This window comes from Pseudonaja textilis, chromosome 1, assembly GCF_049901715.1.
Source record: "Pseudonaja textilis isolate UNSWEBS1 chromosome 1, rPseTex1.2, whole genome shotgun sequence".
Classification (NCBI taxonomy): Eukaryota; Metazoa; Chordata; class Lepidosauria; order Squamata; family Elapidae; genus Pseudonaja; species Pseudonaja textilis.
This window is the reverse complement of record NC_141990.1, coordinates 91,760,943-91,785,023: the sequence shown is the minus strand read 5'-3', so window position 1 is coordinate 91,785,023 and position 24,081 is coordinate 91,760,943. Positions and strand designations below refer to the sequence as shown.

Sequence of the window (24,081 nt, the reverse complement as noted above, 5' to 3'; positions counted from 1 at the left end):
AGTTTATATTCCAACAGATGGTATTTCAAGATGACATACTGACAGCTTGCAGACAAACAAATAGACATTTATAATTGTTTGCTATGAATTTGCAACTCAGCTAAGGGGGATCTTTCACAGTAGCTCACTCACCAACCTACCTTTTCCATCTTTCTCCCTCAGCAGTTCTTCTACAGTCTCTCCCACTGTATTGTTTCTTCCAAATCTGATGCTTGCTTAAAAAACCCCTTTATATCACAAAGTTGCAGCCACCCCTGGCCTAAGCTATTAGCAGAAAGGCCATGTTTGGTTTCAGCTGGCCCAAACAGGGGAACTGAAAAGAGAACATGATTTCATATTCCAGTTGCAAGAAGCAGCATTGTTTCAGAAGAATCAAAAGCGAATGGCAAATAACTTTCCTTTCATTTTCTGATTCCTTACAAAGCAGATTCTGCAAACCATAAGAAGCACAGAGATTTCACTCTATACTCTGATTATCCAAAACTAGTTGTTCTGTGCATAGAACATGTTAGGAATATGAGTCACCTAACAGCTATTTGGGTTAGAAATATATAAACCAGGATAAACATTTTAAAACTGTATCTTTAAGAAAATGAAAAACTGTAATTAGGTGTGGTTTCTCAAATGGCCATAAGATGGAGCCAGAAACCTGGGTTGTTTAGTCTGAGTCTCAGAAGAGAGTGTAAGTGTATCTGTTTCCTTCTGTTGGAAAGAGTTGCCGTTCCTTCATTTCTTCTAATTGACTGATATTACTGGATTTGATGTAAGTCTGATACTGAACTGTTTTTGACACTGGAATTTGCTATTGGATTATCCATGGATGAAAACTGACTGATTTACCTGTGAATGACTTTGGACTGCTTATCTTGAAATTTGCTTAAGCTTACTGGAAGTAAAAACCTACATTTACTGTACAGTGTATCTGTGTACTGTGTGTGTATTATTCACTTCTCTCAAATACGTCTCCCTGTATGCGCTCATTCTCCAAATGGGGAATTACCTCAACACTGGTTATGGGCCAAGGCCATACCAGGCTCAGATAACTGAGAGTTTGTGTGAATACAGAGTACTGTATACAGACAGCTGTTTACTGTTTAATTGTGGGTTACTATCCTGGTAAAGATGGCACAAGACACTTCAACAAGTCTATCACTGATAACCCAGTTGGATGGAACAAATTATGTTTCCTCAACAGAACATCTCCTCCCATTACCTATTATACAGGTATGATCTATAGAACAACGTATAAATCAATGCAGTATTTCTTTGTGGCTTCCTGCCTGCTCAGCAGTGTAGTGCCGAGAGGCCCTAAAACATCTATAATATCTACAGATGGCATTTGCACAAGCCTATTTGTTAAAAAAAATAAATAGATAGCCTGACAAAGTTGCTTCTCCTCAAAGTCTCTCTGGGAACTCAAAACATTTCCAACTATGAAAATAACAAAATTGAAATGTCACACTTAACTGCCAATCTTGGCTTAACTTTTCCCAATGAGATAGTCACACAATTAGGAAAAATACCCGTTAGCATTCCCTTTTCTAAATGACATAAATATTATGCTTCAACAGAAGTATCGTTCAGTAGCATATAGCATTACTGCTGGTTTAAGATTATTAAGATTAATTAAACATATATTCCACCCATCTCTGAGCTCTGCATTGATTAAGCACAGGCAAAACATATTATTGTAAAATCTGCATGCTGCCTGTGTTCCAGAGATGGTATTCAGCAGGTTCTGACCAATTCTGGACAACCGGTAGTGGAAATTTTGAGTAGTTCAGAGAATCGGCAAATACCACCTCTGACTGGAGATTTTACTGTATCCTTCCCCTGCCACGCCCACCAAGCCATGCCCACAGAACTGGTAGTAAAAAAAATGAATCCCAACACTGCTGCGTTCCAGTGGCCAGTTCCCAAGTAAAATCATTAACAAGGGGGGAAAAAAACAGACAAAAAAGAACAGAACAACAATAGACAGGAACAAAACATAACAACATACATAATCTAAATATTCATTCTTAAAACAGGAAGAAATGTCTCGGTCATACACAAGCCATTAATTTTAAATATAGTGTTGTCTTTAGAAGAAGCAAACTTTTAGTGTGCTGATTCATGATTTGACTTCAATGCAAATCTTGGTGAGACTTGTTAGAGGGGGTAAAAAAGAACATATAGGATAGTGAGGAAAATATCAAACACCATTATGTAAGAGCACATGAAACCAAAAATAATTCACTTTCTAAAGGAAAGAGAAAGAACTGGAAATGTAGAAGGCAGAATTGGTCTAAGTTGTTGTACAGTGCAGTGCCAAATACGTCATTTTATCTGTTAAAGTCTGATAGAAAAGATCTCATTAGCATGTTCTCTGTAATATTAGAGGGAACATATGGATAATAGTGTTGGTTAATCATGTGTCCTCATTTGCTCTGTTACACTGGCAAACAAAAAAGATTCTCAGCTAAAGCATGGGAACAGAAGAGACACCAGAGAATCCCTTCAGTATGAATTACAGGTTTGTTTGTGAAAAGGAAAGTGTTACAAAAAGAGTGATTCAAGAACAAGTAACTATTTTCACTAAACCTTTCAGCTCTCTGAATGCAATTGAATGGCTAACTAGCATAAAGGGGGCAATCTGAGAAGAATATTGGTTCATAGCTCAGATGGCCAGATATTCCTTTGACTGACGACTAACACAAAAGACTCTTTGACAACCTTTTGTTGCTTGTTCCAGGAACTGCCATGCAATCCCAGTATGAAGCTTATTTGATTATTGGCACCAATGTAATTAAAGGAGGAAGCAACTCAATCTGTTATGTCTTGCAATTAAAAACCACTAATTTCATGAACAGAAACATTTATGCTGTATTAATGATGTGCACATCCAAACTAGTAATTATACTCCAATTGTAATGCTTAATTTAAATGGTTTGGTTTTAATTCCTATATAGTGGAATATCATTAAGGTAAAAAAATAAACAAACAAAAAGCCTACCTTGTTTGACAATCTATTTCTCAACATTTGAAGTAGAATTAGCAGTACTCTCTAATTGAACTAATTCTGAAGGTAGTTGTAGGTACATTTATTTAGTAGTAAATCCTCCTATATCCTAGGGAGCTCATTTCCAAATAAAAGGGGATAGACTCAAACATGGCCTGTGTGCTTTGTGTTTCACAATGATCAAATGGTTCTTATCATGCTTTAATATAATGTAATATTGAATGAATAGACCTTCACCCTCCTACTGTACTCCATCCAAATCTTTTGGAGATGAGCTGTGGTGGTACAGTGGTTAGAGTACAGTACTTCAGGCTACTTCTGCTGACTGCCGGCTGCCTGAAATTTGGCAGTTCAAATCTCACCAGGCTCAAGGTTGACTTAGCCTTCCATCCTTTCAAGATGGGTAAAATGAGGACCCAAATTGTTGGGGGTAATATGCTGACCTTGTAAACTGCTTAGAGAGGGCAGTAAAGCACTCTGAAGTGGTAAATAAGTCTAAGTGCTATTACTATTACTAAGTGCTACAGAAAGATAAAAATCTTATCTTGCCATTAATGTGAGTCCATAGTTGACAATGTTGTAAGTTACCTAGGATTGATTGAATCTCTTAAAACTTTTGTTTGATAAACAAATATTGTTTGTAAACAAATATTGAGGCTTGTATAGCTCATGGCACCCACATTGCGGAATAACACAATACATACAACACCTCTTAATAATCTCTACAAATCAATGGTTGTGGGAATATTAAAGGAATCTTTAATATTCAGTGGGAAAATTCAGTGGGAAAATTATATAATGCAACCAATAACTTCAGCAGATCACAACTTTTTAGGACCTTCTCATATTACAGTCTGTATTTCTTTCTAAAAGGAAATGGAAAAGCCAGTAAGTTAGTTTTCCTAGATCATCAGTGACTCATTTATAATATAAGATTTTTTCCCAAGAAATTTTGCAGAAATCCCAAAAAATTTCCAAAGCAATTCCAGAAATTCCAAAAAATTTCCAAATTTCCAAAGCATGAAACTGATTGTTCTCAACAGTGAGAACAATCAACCAATGGAACAGCTTGCCTTCAAAAATTGTGGGAGCTTCATCATTGTAGGCTTTCAAGAAGAGATTGGACTGCCATCTGTCAGGTGTAGGGTCCTCTGGGGGGCGGGTTGATGATCTATGAGGACCCTTTCAACTCTGTTAATATGTTAATCTGCTATCCTGCCAGAATTGCTTAGATATATTCTATGAATCTCAATTTCTAGATTATATGGAATGACTATAAAATATTGTCCACCTCATGAAATTCTTTTACCTTTGGTCTCACTGCAAGTTGTCAGATTTAATTTTGGCACACTTTAGTACAACTGCATTTAAAACAGCTTAAATATTATTGGAACTAATAAACAATTATGAAACAAATTATACAGAATTATATAATTGTACATAATTATACAACTTACCAAAAGAAGGTTGTTTGATGTATTAAACAAGAATTATATTTATTAAAAAAACTATTATGTATAGACATTGATGCATTGCTAATCATTATTAGTTATTTTTATAATATGGTAAAACCTATTTATTTGTCTTGCTCCTCAAAGATCAAGATCAAATGTTTTAAGAGTAGCTGTTTTGAACTGAACAATAAAATGCAACTTAAATATAATCATCTTTATAATCACTTGTTAAAAAATGTTTCATATTTAAGGAAGTCCAGCAATATCTGGATAAACATTGCTTATGTCGAAAGGAAATGGTATTATGCATTTATTTTTATTTTCAACTCCATAGGTGGCATAAATTATTTCACAGGGAATGTCTCCAATACAGTACATTGAAGTATGGGTAAAGTCAACTGGCCCTATACGGGCAATGAAATACTATTTATGAAATCTTTTGGCACGTTCCTTCTGTATATATTGTTACAGTATGACAATTATCTGTCTGTTCCCAAAGTATTTGTTTATTTATTTAGTTTATGTGAGATAGACATTCCTCACATGCAGTTTTCAAAACTACAATACAAAGAAGTTTTAAATTGATTTTTTTCTCATTTGATAATTTTTTGCACAAGAGATTTATAATATCTTCTAGATTGCTTAAATCATTGTTTCCCAGAATTATAATAATGCAGACAAGTTGCCTCACACACCCGACAATGGTTAGATAATGTACTGAAGATGCTATTAGTCATCAGTGTGGAAATATGGGCATTCTTATTTAAGACCACCGTACGAAAAAACCAATCTTTTTGAATCTCATGTATAATTTTAATATAGCAAAACAAATCTTGAAAGCCAAACAGGAGCAAAACGTAATCTCAGTTCACAGCAGACTCACATGCTTGAAGAAATCTAAATAGCCAATAATAGATCTTAAATAGTTCAATATTACTAGAGTTTACTTTAGGAGATACTGTGATATGTTTCCAATGAGATTCCAACGAGACTTTATAAAGGAGATTTATCAGACAAAATATATTGAAGATCTTTTTCTGACCAAGGGATTCCTTTTGAATGCCTAGAAAGTTACTGAAAGGGGCATGACTTCCTCTATACCCACAAAATCCCTTTGGGAATATACACTAAAAAAGGCAGCAGCAATGTAGGAGAAAGAGCTAAGTAAATAACTTACTAAACTATGTTAGCACCTATGATTGAATCTCTTTTCAGTTGTTCTAAACATGTCTCAGAACAGATGTTCCAAAAGGCATGGAAGGGGCAGATGAGTTCTTGTTGTACTGCTTGTCTATTTTGGTTCTTCTTGCATTTTGGGTAAATTGAGGCATAAAGCAGGATGTTGGGTCACTTCATCCAAAGCTAGGAATTAATGAAAATAGGGACAAGGGGATAGAGCTACTGTGTGCAGCTACTTGATTTGGTAAAGACAACCAGAGAAGCTTTCAAAACAGTCATACAAAATGTGTACTTTAACAATCTGCGTAGTTTGGTCCATGCTCTTCCACATTCCTCTTTCAAACACTTTGGAAAATCCTTATTTCTAATTATGTTTCATTCTATTCACTGACTACTTCCACCCTAACATTATATTTGTACAAAAGCAGAAGACAACACTCCCTCCCTTATGTAAGAACTTTTATGGCAACAATTTTTAATGGGAAAGTAGATACAAGAACTGCAGCAATTTATTCTCAGTGCTTTACAAAAAGCAGGAACTACTAGCCACATTTAAATGCCAAAGTGACAAAATGTCATTTTGAATAGAACATTATTTTTCAGATGAAAACTCATTTGAGTTGTGGATTTAAAAAACTGTAGGAAACTTGTTTATAAACTGAACTTTGTGCAGATTCCTGTAAAACTATACTCGGGAACAAAATACATAAAAAGGTATAATCTAACATACTCAAGAAAAATAATCACTTGAACTTCTCCATCAGCTGTCTATGTTCTCTTGTTCTTTGTTTGTCTTGTTAACATCACTTCCTTTCATGAAAAAAGAAAAAACCCACTGAGCTTCTGATTACTTAAATAATACAGCAGGCAGTCTCAAAACACGTGACCTACCATTCTTTCTGTTTATGTATCCTTTTCCCTTTTTTTCTTTGGACATTCAGTACATCTTTTGGGCTTTATATTTTGAATCTCAATAGCTTTTCATGGTTTGCTGCTGCCTTCATATAAACTTGATATTTTCTGCTTGACTATTGTTTTACTAGTCCAACATCATTTTAAAAAACCCTCTGGATTACCAATTCTTTCTCCATAATGCTGCTAAATTGTGGAGAATGTAATATAAAAAAGGGATAAAGTTCAGCCCATACTATTTTTTTCTACTTTTGAGCATGATAACAATCTCACTGGTTTACTTTGCTCACATCTTCATCTAGCTCTATATTTAAATCTACTGTAAGAAAATGTTCTAGAGTAAGGGCTCTGTGTGGAATTAAAATCCCACACTTTAACATGAATGATCCTATCTCATAGAATGTAGTCCTGTGTGTCACTGGAAAATGGCTAACCCAGCATTGGAGGAAATTCTCACTACTTAAAGTTCATCCTTATCTGTGTGGTAAGAGTGAATCCTAAGTAAAGAGTCAGAAAATCAGAATCATTTCTCACAAATGTAGACAAATATACATGTCCCAGGATAATGTTGTAAGATACAATCTGAGTCAGTTACTGGAACCAGAGGTTTAGTCTTCTGAATTTTCGGACTTGTGCTAGAGCCCATCCTCAGGAAACTTCTCTCTACCAGATGCTTTAGGTGGTATTCATGTGAGGCCTTCCTATTGGTTGATTAATGTGTTGATGGCTGGTGATTGGCTGTTTTTTCCTTGTGCTACCAAGTCTTCACTCCTAATCAACCAATAGAAAGCACTACATAAATACAATCCAAAGTACACATTCCAGTAGAGAGAAGTTCCCTGAGGATGGCTCCAGGACACGCCCAAAACAAGGGTGGTATTCAGCTGGTCTGACCAGTTCTGGAGAACCAGTAGTGGAAATTTTGAGTAGTTTGGAGAACTGGCAAATCCCACCTCCGACTGGAGATTTTACAGTATCCTTCCCCTGCCATGCCCACCAAGCCACACCCACAGAACCGGTAGTAAAAAAAAATTGAATCCCATCATTGGTCCAAAAGCTTGGAAGACTCTCGTCCCAGTGACCAACCCAGATTGGATCTTCTTCTTCTATCTTGGGAAACGAAAAGAAATAACTAGATTTCTTTTTTAAATACCATAAAAATACTTTGCTGTCAAGAAATATCAAGCCTTCCCATGTGGAAAGGGTTGTTGAGTTGATAGGCAAACTTTCAGAAACAATTAAGTAAAGTGATTGGATAAATACCACTGGGAAGATGAGTCTTGAACAAATGAATGTAAATGAATTCACTGTCCTTTCCTTTTAGCAGAGTTTCCATATAAAGGACTTCAGGGGCATTTCTTTCACGACACCCAATAATTGTTCTGGCCTCTTTAAAAATATATTACCAAGGAGGGCTGATCTGTAATATTACTTCAGAAAATTTTTGTGTGTGCATCTCCAGAGCTCTTAAATGCACTAAAGATAAGCCAAACACATTTCAGAACACTTTTGCTATAATCTGAAGCACAAAGTAATTTTCCTCTCAAAGTAAACCTTTAATGGACCTGCAATATTTTCACAAAGTGGTAACTTGGTTCATTGTTTAATATTTGACATCATCTGAGATATGTGATAATATTTTGTCACAAACACTTTCAGTGTGTTTGTCACAGACAGTTTCAGTCAATTAGGTTGCTTAGAAGAAACAATTGTAATAAGCTTTTTGTTCCTAGAAAATAATCAGTATAACTGAAAGAAAACACATCTAGGAATAATTTATATTAAATTCTATGCTAGATTTATAAGAATTTAAATAATTCATGGACTTTTGAGGAGATAGAATTGAAATCTTTTTAGGTCAGGTGAGTGGAAAAACAAGGAAACAGTCCTTTGCTCTATCTTTTTTTTTTTTTAAGCACAAGGAATAACTGTAAATTCAGGAAAAGATGACTCAGTAGAGGACTTGAGCACATCTCCAAATGAGTGGAGATAATAGGTTAACAGATTAACAGAGTTGGAAGGGGCCTTGTAGGTCATGTAGTCCAATCCCCCACCCAGCCCAAGCAGGAGATGCTACATCATTGTCTACTTGTGAGCCATTTGCTTGGTGTGAGCCATCTAATGAAGATGTAACAAAAGGACTAGTGAGTAGACCAGTCCAATGTTCTTCAGATAAGGAGAGGACAGATCACTTGTGCTCCAGATGGCTGTTTCTCGCGGCAAGATTATAAGGATAGCAGCTTTCCGTTAGCCTGGGTGCCAGGACACAAAGGGAAGCCTTCATGTTCTTAACCACAGCAGAGCTTTTAAAAGCCTTCATGTTCTTAATCATAGCAGAGCTTCATATTCTTAACCACAGCAGAGCTTTTAAAAGACTGCCTTCATGTTCTAATCACTTTTAGAAATTACTTATTTAACTATCTTAAGGCTAATAATGATCTTCAGAGTGACAAGTTTGAAAAGCCACCTGGTGAGTTTACCACCATTCCAAAACAACAAGAACAATTAAGTATAAGATTCAGAATTTAAAGAATTTGAAACAAATGATACAAGTTAGGCAAGATGTCTGATTCAAGAAAGTTACAAATAAATAGACGGATAACCTGAATTTGGAATAGTAGGATTTCTGCTTTAAGATTTTGGAAATAAATATATAAATAAACAACTCCACATGACTTGAATTGTTTAGTTTACCTTAAATCATAATAAAATTCAAGTTTTTATGATTTCAGAAATTAGTCACTAGAGGGGACTAAAGATCCCAGGCATAAAAAAGAAAGAAAGAAAGAAAGAAAGAAAGAAAGAAAGAAAGAAAGAAAGAGAGAGAGAGAGAGAGAGAGAGAGAGAGAGAGAGAGAGAGAGAAAGGCAGGCAGTCTTGTCTTTGGTCAGCACTGGGGAAAAAAATGACACAAAGTGGTATGATATTTGAAATACTTCAGGAGATATTTGAAGAAAGGGGAAAGAAACTAGCATGTACAATGACAGCAATGTTCTGCATCTATGGATAAACTATGTCCAAATGATATTTAAAAAGAAATGACATATGTGAAAGAGAGTACTTTATGTTGAAACAAGCCTTATGTAAAAAATTAGAATATAAAGAAATTGTTGAAATATTGAAAAATGAAAAACACTGGATTACAAGAGAAAGATGACAGTTAAAGTAGAAATACAAATGACAAATCAAGAGAATGGCCTGGACAATGATTCCTTACTGGAACTACAAAAAATGGTTTGTTAAAGTCTTGAAGAAGTCTTATGAGATGGGAAAAAGAAAATCTGAAGAGAAATCAAAGCCTATAACAACATCTGAATTAAATATTAAAACTCCTAGAAGCAAAAGGAAGGAGTGAAAAGTTGGCTTCTTTGACCAAGGTTAAAATAAATCACGTTTTAATAAAATTCTGGAAACTTTTGTGGCTTTTGCTGATACCAATGCTGAAATATTAATGCTTTATGGATTTGTGTGTGGATAAGATATTAGACAAAGAGATACTTGCATATAACCTTGCAGGAGGTGAATAATTCTAAATTGGTTTGTAGTTGTGATGAAAATAAGGAACAAGTTTTTTAAACATTTTCCTTCCTTTTTTTTTCTTTTCCTGCACTTTCTGTTCTCTCCTTTTCTTTCCTACCATTTCTATGGGCATGGCTTGGTGGGTGTGGCAGGGGAAGGTTACTGTAAAATCTCCATTCCCACCCCACTAACCTGCTTTCCATCTCTGTTCTCCTGTGGGGCAACCAAAGAAGATGCAGTCCATCAACTGGGACATGGGAGGCAGAAAATAGATGGGGGCGGGACCAGTCAGAGGTGGTATTTGCCGGTTCTCCAGACTACTCAAAATTTCCTCTACCGCTTCTCCAGAACTGGTCAGAACCTGCTGAATACCATCTCTGCCTTCCCAAGTATTTCAGTTCAGACAGGATTGCCTTAAACTGCTTTGGAGGCAAGCCAGCATGAGCACAGAAAAGGTGCAACATAAATGGTAAATGTGGGTATTCATTTTCAAGTAGTGAAAATGAATTGGTGTGCCATTTATGGAGTCAGTGCTTTGTACTGGGAGCGAACGCACCACAGACTGAGGCGAGGTGGCTAAATTGGTTGTCCAGGCTTTATTGAATTTGTGCGCTAACAGTGAATGAACCGCTCAGCCGTGAGGCAACAGCTGTTGGCCTGTTTGACAGCTCCTTATATAGTTGGCTGTCAAACTACCAGCCAATCTAGTTATGGCTGGGCACCCCCTGCTGGAAACTGGACCAGAGGGGGAACTTCAGAACATAGCACTCCTTCCCAACTTGACAACGCATGCGTAGTCTTCAAGGTAGGCTGGGCGGACCGGATTCTAGTTGATCTGCGCAGCGATGGCTCGTTGGACATGGCAGGAACCTCTTTGTCTGGAACTTCTTTGACTGGAACTTCTTTGACTGGAACCTCCAACTGCTGCAGTTGGACTTCTGGGCTGGTGATTCCTCAACCCCTGGCCTCTCTGGTGAGTGTGGCTGCTGGCATGTGGTTGGTGCAGATGGTCTTGTGTCAGTTCCTGAGAACTCATCGTTCTCCCTTGTTAATACAGCTCCTGGCCTCAGGTTTCCTCGCCTCCTTAATTGATTAATGCGGCACTTCCAGGTCCAGCCATCCTCTAACTTTACAATGTATGAATACGGCCCGGTTATGCTAGTTATGGATGCCGGTACCCACATGGGATTACCATTGTAGTTCCTAGCAAATACCTGGTCCCCTACATCAAATTCCCTGGCATTGCTATGTGAGGCAAGGGGCTTGCCTGGTGTATAGGCAGAATGCAGCCTATCTAACATTGTTCTAAGTCTTCAGCCCATTAATAATTCTGCTGGGCTATGAATTGTGAATGGACATGGGGTAGAATGCTGGACTAGCAGATACTGGGCTACTCTAGTTGGCCATGGCCCTGGGCCCATCTTTGCTAGTGACTCTTTTGAAGATCTTACTCCTCGTTCTGCCATTCCATTACTAGAGGGATTAAAAACAGCAACTAATGCATCTCTTACGTCTAAACTAATGAGAAACAGCTCAAAACTTTTTGAGGTAAATTGGGGCCCGTTATCTGATACAATTAGATCGGGAAGCCCATGGGTGGTGAACACCTTTTGTAAAGCTAAGTTGACGGCTTCATATGTTGTAGAGGTCATTAAAACTACCTCAACCCACTTGAAGAAAGCATCTACTAGGATGAGGAAAATCTGGCCTTGGAAGGGTCCCGCGAAATTAATATGTAGGCATGACATGGACCTCTGGGGGCTTCCCACTCTCTTACTGGGGCTTTTGGGGGCAATGGCCTAGTTTCCTGACACTGCTGACATCCTGACACCCATTCAGATATTGCCTGGTCCATCCCTGGCCACCACACATAACTTCGGCCTAGGGACTTCATATGAATGATATCTGGGTGACCCTTGTGGAGTGCCCCCAGAACATGCTTTTGTAAGGATGAGGGAATTACCACTCTACTCCCTCATAGTAAACAACCCTTGCTGCAAGACAGCTCTTGTTGCCTTATTTTGAAAGGACGACAATCAGTAGACATAGACCCTTGTGCCCATCCCCTTTTCACCCAGTCCAGAATTTGCCTTAAGAGTTTGTTTTTAGCTGAACGGGCAGCAATGTCTGCAGTGGTGAGCAGGAAGTCCTGTTGATGGTCAATGAGGAGGATGGATTCCTCAGCCTCGTGGTCCTCAGCTGCAGCTGGAATCAGGCACCTGCTGAGGGCATCGGCATGGCTGAGATGTTTGCCTGGCCGATATGACAGTGTGTATGAGTATGCTGCCAAAAATTCCCCCCACCTTGTCATTGAAGGGAGAGTATTTGAGGAGTCTGTTTATCCCCAGCGAATAACCCTAGTAAAGGCTTATGATCCGTGATAAGTTCAAACTTATGTCCATAAACATACTCGTGGAAATAATAAACACCAATAATGGCAGCAAGGGCCTCATGATCTATTTGGCTATAATTCTGTTCCACCGGCGATAGGGTCCTAGAGAAGAATAGGGGCCTCAAAGCCATTAGGCAGTCTGTGACTTAAAACTGCCCCTACTCCATATGGAGAAGCGTCACATGCTAACACTAATGGTAAGCATTCATTGAACTGTATGAGAACAGAGTCTGAAGTTAACAAGTTCTTCACAGCCTTAAAAGAGCTAGCCTCTTTCTTGCCCCAAACCCAAGGTGATTTTTTATCTAAAGTCTGTGTAGGGGTTCAGCTACTGATGCCTTGTGAGGAATGAAAATGGTGTAGAAATTCAGGAGGCCAAGGAAGGCCTGCAGCTCAGTTTTGTTGTTTGGAGTGGGAGCACTTTTTATGGCTTGAACCTTAGCTGTCGTGGGATGAATTCCAGCAGCATCAATCAGGAACCCCAGGAACTCCACCCTAGGCACGCCCAGGTGGCACTTACTCTTTTTTAGTGTCAAACCTTTTGCCTGGAATCTCTTAAAAACTTCCCTTAGGCTGTCTAAAAGTGCCTTTTCATCTCTAGCTGAAACAATAATGTCATCAAAGTATGGAACAACTCCAGGGATGCCTTGTAAGAGCCGTTCCATCAGGGGCTGGAATATCTCAGGGGCAGCACTAATGCCAAATTGTGGCCTATTGCACCTAAATGCTCCCCTGTGTGTTACTATGACTTGGGCTTCTGTGGTGGCTGAGTCCACCGGCAGCTGTTGATACACTTGAGCCATGTCAAGCTTTGCAAAAAAATTTACGTTACCCAGTGAATGCAACAGATGTGGCACTACAGGCACTGGGTATGCACTTTGTTGTAATGCCAAATTAAGGGTTGCCTTGTAGTCCGCGCACACCCTGACCAACCCGTCAGCCTTGAGTGGCGTGACAATTGGGGTCTCCCAAGGAATGTGATCTATTGGCTCTATTACCCCTTGTGATCCCCCTTGTGCTTATCGAGTTCACCATCAATTTTTGGGCAGAGTGTGAAGGGCACTCGCCTGGCTTTCAATCTCCTAGGCATAACTGTAGGGTCTAAATTCAGTGAAATAGGTTTTCCTGTATATTTACCTTGGTCATTGTCAAAAACACTAGCAAATTCCTTTGCCAATGTGTCTATGGTGTCAGTGCTTTGTCCATTTGTGGCATGCACTCCACTTATGGCCAGACCTAGGGATTCAAACCAGTCAAGGCCAAGTAAACTTGGCAATGCCCTTTTCACAACTATGAGTGGGAGATGGCCTTTGAATTGTTCGAAAACTACTGTCACTTTAGCAAGACCCTAAATGGGAATTATATTCCCTTGATAGCCTCTTAATGTGAGGGAACAGGGACTTAATCTTTTCTTTGCCATTTTGGGCACCAACTGTTTGATTGTGCTCCAACTAACCAATGACAAAGAGGAACCCGTGTCAACCTCCATTTGACAATCCTGTCCCTCAATTTTCACTGAAATAATTTTTTTTTCTTTAGTGATAAGTTTGTTTGCCCTACTCTGGAGTTGATGTGGCAATTATCCCTTTGGATGGTGAAACACTCTTGCCTCAACCTACGAACCTTTCAAGGGGTCTCCTTCATTTGCCCTTGTTTTGCCTGGACTCTGTCATCAGGCAGGATAGCTCTGCACTTCCTAGCTAAATAGCCTTTCTTTCCGCAGCACTGACAATTTGAAGTTCGAAATCTGCACGCTGCTCATGGATGGTTTCCTCCACACCCTATGTAGGATTGTGCCTGGGCTGCTTTATTGGATTGCCAGTTATTACCTGATGCAGTCTTCAGCCGGTGGATGTCATCATCCCCTGGCAGATTGAGGTCTTCCTCAGTAGCCTGTTCCTGGTGGACAGCTAAGGTTTTTCTCCCCGAAGCTGGGCTGCTCGCGCCATGAATCTCTACCATTGACTTGTTGGATAGCTCTGCAGTGCAGGCTTCATCCAATGCTAGTTGTAGTGTCAGGTCAGGCTTTGCTAGTAGTCTGTGCTGGATTCAGAGGTCTTTTAACCCACAGACTAAATGATCCAGCAAGGCATCATCCAGCTCTTTAAACTTGCATTGGAGAGCAGCTGTTCGGAGACCTGCCATAAATTGATTAACAGTTTCCCCATCAGCTTGCTTGCACTGGTGAAATGCGTGCCTTCGGGCAATTCATGGGAGTGGGACTGTAAGGGTTCTTAAGCTTTGCCATTAACACCTCCCAGGTGACAGAATTCAGGGGCTAAGGTGCTAACAGAGCTCTGGCTGTGTCAAACATTTGTTTGCCACAGAAATTTAGAAACAGTGCCCTTCGCCGGCTGCCTGTCAAATCCACCAGATCGTTTGCCTCTAGGAAACAGTCAAAACACTCAATGTATGACTCCCAAGTCTCTGTGGATGCGTCAAATGGTGCGAATGAATTTAACAATGCCATTCTGAGAGCTTCACAGGACCCTTGATCCTTAGGCAGGTGGCTGGTGGACTTTATCGAGCTCCCTCAGCGTGACTTGCTCTTTTTGTATGCCCTTCTGGCTTGTTTGGCTCTCTCTGCCACCGTGATCAGCTCTTTTGGTTGCCCATAGGAGGACTTCAAGCTCGCCTAATGCCTTGAGGGTGGCATCCCACCTTCATCACCAGTGCTTCGTACTGGGAGTGAATGCACCACAGACTGAGGCGAGGCAGCTAAATTGATTGCTCAGGCTTTATTGAATTCGTGCGCTAACAAATGAACCGCTCAGCCATGAGACAACAGCTGTTGGCCTGTTTGACAGCTCCTTATATAGTTGACTGTCAAACCAGCCAATTAGGTTGTGGCTGGGTGCCCCCTGCTGGAAACCAGACCAGAGGGGGAACTTCAGAACATAGTAGCCAGCCCATGATGTTTTAGTTGTCTTCCATAAGAATTCAAAATATGGATCAATTGATGCTTACACAATCATAACAGGACTCTTTTTTTTTTTTTTGGAGCTGCAGATTCCACAAGAGCTATTCAGTACCAGTTACTTAGTGCTATTTTTAGATATTTTAACACATCTACTAAGCTGCATAGTCCATTAGCCTAATATTATGGCACATCAGACCATTAACAGCGGTAATTTATTTGAAATTCTACATGGGCAACAATCAAAAAATCCCAGGTAAGATGCCACACAAGGCTGGTAGTTTAAATTAGCAAAGTGAATTCCACATCATGTAAGTTTGTATTATTTGATGTGATGATAGTACACTGCTCAAAAAAATAAAGGGAACACAAAAATAAGATATCCTAGATCTGAATGAATGAAATATTCTTATTAAATACTTTGTTCATTACATAGTTGAATGTGCTGACAACAAAATCACACAAAAATTATCAATGGAAATCAAATTTAGCAACCCATGGAGGTCTGGATTTGGAGTTACACTCAAAATTAAAGTGGAAAAAAACACTACAGGCTGATCCAACTTTGATGTAATGTCCTTAAAACAAGTCAAAATGAGGCTCAGTAGTGTGTGTGGCCTCCACGTGCCTGTATGACCTCCCTACAATGCCTGGGAATGCTCCTGATGAGGTGGTGGATGGCCTCCTGAGGGATCTCCTCCCACACCTGGACTAAAGCATCCTCCAACTCCTGGACAGTCTGTGGTGCAATGTGGTGTTGGTGGGTGGAGTGAGACATGATGTCCCAGATGTGCTCAATTGTATTCAGGTCTGGGGAACAGGCGGGCCAGTCCAAAGCATCAATGCCTTCATCTTGCAGGAACTGCTGACATACTCCAGCCACATGAGGTCTAGCATTGTCATGCATTAGGAGGAACCCAGGGCCAACTGCACCAGCATATGGTCTCACAAGGGGTCTGAGGATCTCATCTCAGTACCTAATGGCAGTCAGGCTACCTCTGGAGAGCACATGGAGGGCTGTGCAGCCCCCTAAAGAAATGCCACCCCACACCATTACTGACCCACTGCCAAACCAATCATGCTGGAAGATGTTGCAGGCAGCAGAAGGTTCTCCCCAGTGTCTCCAGACCCTGTCACGTCTGTCACATGTGCTCAGTGTGAACTTGCTTTCATCTGTGAAGAGCACAGGGTGCCAGTGGCAAATTTGCCAATCTTGGTGTTCTCTGGCAAATGCCAAACATCCTGCATGGTGTTGGGCTGTAAGTCGTCGGGCCCTCATACCACCCTCATGGAGTCTGTTTCTGACCATTTGAGCAGCCACATGCACATTTGTGGCCCACTGGAGGTCATTTTGCAGTGCTCTGGCAGTGCTCTTCCTGTCCCTTCTTGCACAAAGGTGGAGGTAGCGGTCCTGATGCTGGGTTGTTGCTCTCCTATGGCGTCCTCCACATCTCCTGATGTACTGGCCTGTCTCCTAGTAAAGCCTCCATGCTCTGGACACTACGCTGACAGACACAGCAAGCCTTCTTGCCACAGCTCGCATTGATGTGCCATCCTGGATGAGCTGCACTACCTGACCCACTTGTGTGGGTTGTAGACTCCGTCTCATGCTACCACTAGAGGGAAAGCACCACCAGCATTCAAAAGTGACCAAACCATTGGCCAGAAAGCATAGGAACTGAGAAGTGGTCTGTGGTCACCACCTGCAGAACCACTCCTTTATTGGGGATGTCTTGCTAACTGCCTATGCTTTCCACCTGTTGTCTATTCCATTTGTGCAACAGCATGTGAAATTGATTATCAATTGATTGTCAATCAGTGTTGCTACCTAAGTGGACAGTTTGATTTTAAAATGAGGGATTAGGAATGCTTCCTTCCTTCAGCCTACCATACTTGGATTCAATACAGCACTACAGTTAAAGGTATACGAAGGAGCCACACTGATGGTGGTGGCAAGGAAGTAGGCCTTGATTCTGATAGTCCTTTCTCTTGCCTTCCCAGAAAGTTGGGGAAGACCCCAAGCCTGGTATAAAGTAAACTGTCCTGAACTGCCTCTGGTAGGAGCAGGAGAGGTCCAATTGAGGCACTACATTACCTCAGGGGTTTTAGGGTCTTTTATATCAAGCTAATTTCTCCCTATCTGTAGGGTCACCCACCAGCTGTCCAGCTCCAAAGTCACTTGTAGCTTCAAACATCCTTAAACAGATATGGTAGACTAGTATTGTAATCCTGTTTCATGAAAAACTTCAATTTAAGACCTTTATCTTCAACAACACACTATGTACTCTTTCATATTTGGCTCCCCGGAGATTTTTGTATCAGTGTATAAAAGGAGTTGTGGATCTTGGACTAGTTTCCACCATATTTTTTTTAAAATTAGTGTGAGATGAATTACCTTGCACAAGGGAACTGTGGTGCTGGTGTGTACGTTTCTTTTCATAAAGGAATAAGTGTAATCAAAATAGGACACATGAACGTAATATTTTATAAAACTTCTTTAATTCACTCTTATTTTACATGAATATTTATCAGCACCTTATCATTTACTCTTGATTAAAAAAAAATCAACAGGACACAGTAAATGTTTTTTTTTCATTATGAAAATATGTCCAGGCTTATGAATGTGCATATGAAGAGCAAAGTAAAAAACATACCAAAGCTATCACCTAACTCTTGAATTGATTCAATCCATTTTGGCTTTGTCAGAACACAAAGCTACCATTTCCACAAATCTAGACTACCACTGGGAGAAGAGCTGGAGCTTCTTTGAAGCCTTGAACCAAAGCTGATTTCTTGGCTCAGCTGGGAAATCACGAATGAGAACCAGAAGATTCCTCCAGCATTGCAGAAGAGAACAATGCACTGGTACGGTGGCCTAGAACTTGTGCCTCAACTGTAAACATTAAAATAAATGTTATTAACTTGCATTTTTATTTATTTTTGTACTTGCTCTGTGTGTCAAGCATTCATTATTAACCCATTTACTCCTTAAAAAATTAATGAAATTCCCAAAGTTATATATATGTGCAGTTTCTATTTGATTTCTTATCACTATAAACTGAAAGAAAACCTCTATATAGTCTGAGAAAGAAGTTTTATGTTCGGTTTCTTTTTCTTGTTTACATGAATTTCATTCATAAGCGCGTACACACCCCAACCAAAAAAGTGTATCAATGTTTTCTGGCTTATCCATAAAAGATCTTTTCATTTTCTCTCCTTCTACTTACACAATACATACAAAAAATAATCTACAAAAATCATTTACACTTGATTTCAGCAACAATGTTTCTAAGAAAAAAAATGGTTCTGTCCAACCATCATAAAAGGAATGTCAGTAAACAATAAATACAATGTGCTTTCTTTCCTATATAAACATATTTACACTTGAGTCTTTGGCTTATGTTTGAATTTCTTTATAAAGAACTTTGATCAGGCTGTCATTGCACAGTAAAATAAAATATGCCATTTTTAAAAATGTTTGCAGTATGTGTGGCTGTATCTCTATATAGATTCTTGCAACACATAAAACCTACAGATTATCAGTCTGTACACAGTGTTTTTAAAAACTTTTAACAGTATGAAATTAAGAACAAGTGTGAAATAAAACATTCACTAGAATAGATACATGCAACAGATGACAGGACTAATGTAGCCGAGAGTCAGTGGAATATGCAAACACTGGAAAGTTTTACTTTGATTAGCAGATGTTCTCTGCCTTGACTCTTAATTTTTTTTTTGTGGCACTATATTCAGATTGTGTATAGGGACAGAACAATAGTCTTTCTTTCTCTCTCTCTCTCTCTCTCTCTCCTTTACACCATTTATTAAGAAAAATACTTTTGCATTTAAAAATTAAGTCTCCCCTTCACTAAAATGTTTCTTCATAGGTTCAACAGCAGATGCCAAAACACAGTTTATTAAATTTCATATTATTTGGTTCACTTGATTGTATTTATCCTTTCATATTAAGATGATTCAAGGTACTCCAGTGCGACATCATAGCAGAAACGATATTGTTCCTAATAGAGCAAAAAAACAAAAACAAAAAACACAAGTTACATTATATTTGTGAAGGAAAGAAAATGAAAGAAGCACTACTGCTCCAAAGACTTAATTGCATATTTTGTTCTTAATTCACCATGTTTTTATGTTTGTTCATGATTTTTGTTAAAAAATAATAATTGGAATTCCTTGTTATCAGTGGCTTCATATCTCATTGCTAGTTATTTGTCTACCAAAGAATAGTTCTGCTCTTTCAAAAGAATAATAATAATAAAAATATTAACATTCATTTATCAGCTGACAAACAATTTTTAATACTATTGCTGGTATTACACCAAATTGAATAAAATGTAAGCTCTAAAAATAAAAAAAAAAGATAGGAATTTGAATAAGTCAACTTACATAGTTTATAATAAGATTATGAAAATGTGCATTTCCTAACAGATATATCTTTTACAAAGGCCCATGATCTGGAAAGAACAATATTCTGACAGATGAAAAGAAATGTCAACTCTTTATCTGATTTCTTTTTAAGTTAAGTTTAGCTACACCCTTCCTCCAGGTGTAGAAAACCACCATCATACAGCACTTAACAGGAAGTACATTTTTTTTTAAAAAAAATTACTGCTGTTTCGTTCTAGCGCTCTGATTAACGTGGTGTGTAGAGGTCAGATGAGAATATTTGGCTGGTTTCTTGGTTGGTTCTTTCTCCCAGCTTAACAGCTTTTGGAGATGCGATCAAGCATTTTGCCCACATAAAGCATGACCTTGAAAATACCCCCACTTTGGCAGCTGCTCAGACTGTAACAGAATAGCACCATTGCTTTGTGCTTTTACGTATAATCAAAGCTGTTAGAAATCATAGCAGGCTAGAAATTACTAAAATAAACAACACTGATTATAAAGTATGCATTCTGAAGTGCTTTTAAATTATAAATGGGGAAGATATAAAGCACAGATCTGTGCCTTCCTCCAGTCTAGCAGAACAAAACAAAACCAGTGCATAAATCTCCTAGTGGGAATATTCTGTCAAGGAAAGGATGCAAAAGGGATTTATAAATAATTATAGTGGTCGTAGCTAAAGGGGAAAAGAAATTATTTGTCATAGAAGAGGTGTGTCATCTGTTATTCCACAAATTGACTGATCTTAGATTATAACTCTTGCCATAATTGTCCAAGAATGGTAGGAGTTCAAGGGCCATAAGATCCCCCCTCTTGCCCCAAATTGGACCCTAATTCTCCTTTCTTTCTGCCTTTTCATCCTCATGTCCATTGATTTTCCTTCCTGCTTCCCATTCTTTACTCTTTCCCACTTTATATGCTCTAATATTTTAGGAAAACACATACGAGGTAAATATGTTAATTATGCATTTTCTGTTTGCAGGAATGTATGTCAACTGTTTTAAAAAATCCCACATCAGAAGCATTAAAGTTGATATGTGATTCTATTGCTTTTAGTTAGGATTGTTTCCATAATTTGAGAGGCTGGGCTGTGTAGATTGATTTATCTTACATTTCAATGATTGTTCTGAAATCAAATTCAAAGAATTAAAAAATGACCTTTAATAGTCACAGACTATAGATTCGTAGGTTTCAAACTAATACTGGCAATAAGCACACCTTATTTTATTCTGATGCACTGCAGAAAACCTTGATTTCTACATGTTAAGTTTCTGCAGTTTAAAAATGCGCAAGTCTAGATTTAATTATAAACTTCAGGATTTAATTTAATTATTTCTATATTGTTCCCTATGAATATTACATGGATCTTTTTGTCTCTTTTTTTGGTAATTAGCCACTTTCTTATCTTTTGTAATATTTACTTTGACTAAATCACTATAATGTATCTAGCTGTTTTCTTCTTCTTTACATAACCATTATCGCTCTCTTTCACTCACTCTCATTTCCTTTAATAAATATAATTTTTTAAAATGGCGGGAGCCTGTGATATAATACACTAAACCATTTAAAGTTTTAATGAATTTTGGATGATGCCTCCTATAAGGAAATTCTCTATGTATCTTATTTGGCAGAGATAGGTAAATGGTGGGTTGCCTGGATAGTAAATTATTTTAATTCCACAGAAATGTCTGGAATTTTCTTGACAAAAATAACCATTTCCTGCTGGTTCCTTGTTTAAACCATCTATATCTACGTAGGTTGTTAAAAAGAAACAATTTGACGCCTTCTCTCCAAAAGCTTATCCACTACTTTACAAGCTATGTTGTCTTCTCCAATGACTCCTCTTAGTTAGCATTGAGATGACAGTAACCCTAAAACTGCCTGAAACTCTCTTTGTCTTATAAGTCAAATTAGGACAGGAAGTTAAAGAGAAAGAAAGATGTTTCCAGTGATTACTGTGAAACCACCGTCTCTCAGATTCATTAAAGGCCTAGAACTTTCAGTAGTGAATAAGGACTTTGACCTTCAGCATGCATTCAGCACATGGGAATTTGTACAGAGCTATATTTCAGCATTAATACATTCTAGATGTATTCTAATTATTTTGATATACAGTATGTTGATAATTAATTGAACATAGTCTGTATTTCTTGGAGTCTTGGAAAAAAATGATTTTATTCAGGTGACTTATATGATTTTCATTTGTTTGTTTATTTGATTATCAGCAGAACATAACTTACCGGTGTTTCTACCATGTTAGGCTTACTGTTCCGTAAAGTTTTTACTGCGTGGAAAACATCAATGACGTTTTGCCTTTTAACCATTTCCACTACAATGCCTATGGCACAAAACATCCCACTTCGTCCACCGCCGTTCCTGAATAGGAAAAGAACAATGGTTAACAAAAAAAAAATGCTTTGTAAAGAAGGCTGAATCAATTTGGAACTGAGCAACTCTGCCTGTTCTTGTAATTGGTTAGCATGTTGCCAAGACACTTAAACAGGTCCTATTTCTAGTTCTTAGCCATATCCTTCATGAATCTCTGCTCATTCTGAGTTTTATCTTTTCTGTCATTAGTTCTACACATATGGGTTATTATTATGTGTTTTCCTTAGTGAAATGACTTTCAGTCAGCTTCCATTATCTCCCCTTTCCATTTTCAGATTTTCACTCAACTTTTTTGGGCAGCCACTCTGGCTTCTTCTGACATCTTTTTTTTCCCATCCTTCTCCCTCCCAATTACTGGTATTTGTTATGGTGCTTTACGTATATCTTTTTTGAGATTCGCCTTGAACTTCAGTTTCTCTCATCATTACTTTCTAGTAATAATTCACTATATTGAGGTCTTTATATGCACTTTATTTGTTTCTATATGTTAGGGTGTAGGTATATATATATGTATGTATATAGCAATGATGGTGAACCTTTTGGGCCCCAAGTGCCCAAAGCATGTGTGCACATATACCCAAAATGCAATGCATGTCTGGTGCATGTGTGCACCCTGCATGCGCCCCCATGCAGGTGCCCCATCCCCATGCATGTGCAGCAGAAACTCGAAGCTGGCCGTGGGAGACATGTGCACATGCATGGTGGAGCTGAGCTGGGGTGATGGCGCATGTGTCCACAGAGAGGGCTCTGCGTGCCACTTGTGGCACGTGTGTCATAGGTTCACCACCACTGGTATATAGCATAACTATATGCATATAATGTATGTGTACACTTTTGAGAGCAGGAAATAGATTTTCATTTTTAATGTGTGCCAGAGTTCCCACAGGGGAAAAATTAATGGCAATAAAGGTTATGTGCTTTGATTACATTAACCTTCAGTATTCTTGACTATAAAGAATTTCATCTGTACATGTTACTTTTCTTCAATTGTTCCACCACTTTTGTTTTCCCTGTTGATTAAGATTAAGTCAAGCAGAGCTGACCACACATGCCTTGTTAAACCCACTGAAGAATTTTCAGAGGGACAGATCAATTATTTTCTTCAAAGGACCATGTTTGTCAGAGTTTATCTTCCAACAGATGTTGAAATAATTAAAATGTCCCATCACTACTCCTTCATGTCTTTTTGAAAGACGTGTAATTAGCTTTTGGTTATCTCCTATTATGGTTTTATATCATCCTTCTTCTTTTTTCCTTGATAACCTGTTACCCAACAATACCCTTGTTGTATTTGGGCTCAGTTTCTGTTTCTTCACTGTAATATAAGGTAACTCTAATTAGATCATAACCATACAGCAACATGTTGAAATGAGTAGGGGAGGAGATAGATGGGAGAGAGAGTGAGAAGGAGGGAGGGGAGAGAGAGAGAGAGACAGAAAAGAAGAAAAAGAAGGAGGAGGAGGAGGAGGAGGAGGAGGAGGAGGAGGAGGAGGAGGAGGAGGAGGAGGAGGAGGAGGAGGAGATGCTTACATATAGATGACTTCAGTCTCTAAAATTATATATTCTTGGCCCTAGCAAAAGTGCCTCGAATGGGGGACCTATTAGAAGGAGGAAATTAAATTTGGTCGATGTTCAATGGTTGTAAGAAAGATTTTTCTTGGAAAGTAGCTCTAAATGCTTGAGCTGGCCTATATACAATGTAGTCCGACATATCTCTCATTTTTCCATTACATTTAATAACCTAGGTAACCATGTTCAAGTGCCCGATATCATCAAACAAGATACACTATCATAAAATGAGAAAGGCACACACTGTTCTTGGGAAGAAGAAATATTTCTCTTTGGCTAGAGAAATGGGAGTACACATATTGTTCTGTTAGTGAAACATACCTAGAACATTCACCTACATGAAATTC

At 38.6% G+C, this 24,081-nt stretch overlaps 1 protein-coding gene across 26 annotated transcripts in view; it reads right to left on the bottom strand.

Annotated features, from left to right (window-relative positions):
- Nucleotides 1–17,850: 17,850 nt before the first annotated feature.
- PTPRK (protein tyrosine phosphatase receptor type K) overlaps nt 17,851–24,081 on the bottom strand; it is a 390,148-nt gene continuing 383,917 nt past the window's right edge. For all 26 annotated transcript variants that reach the window (XM_087941283.1, XM_087941299.1, XM_087941305.1 and 23 more), the window contains 2 exons: nt 22,018–22,153; nt 17,851–19,392 (listed from right to left, as the gene is read on the bottom strand). In XM_087941283.1, the coding sequence (XP_087797409.1) occupies nt 19,339–19,392; nt 22,018–22,153 (190 nt within the window). In that variant the 3' untranslated portion in view covers nt 17,851–19,338. The remainder of the gene's footprint in view (nt 19,393–22,017; nt 22,154–24,081) is intronic.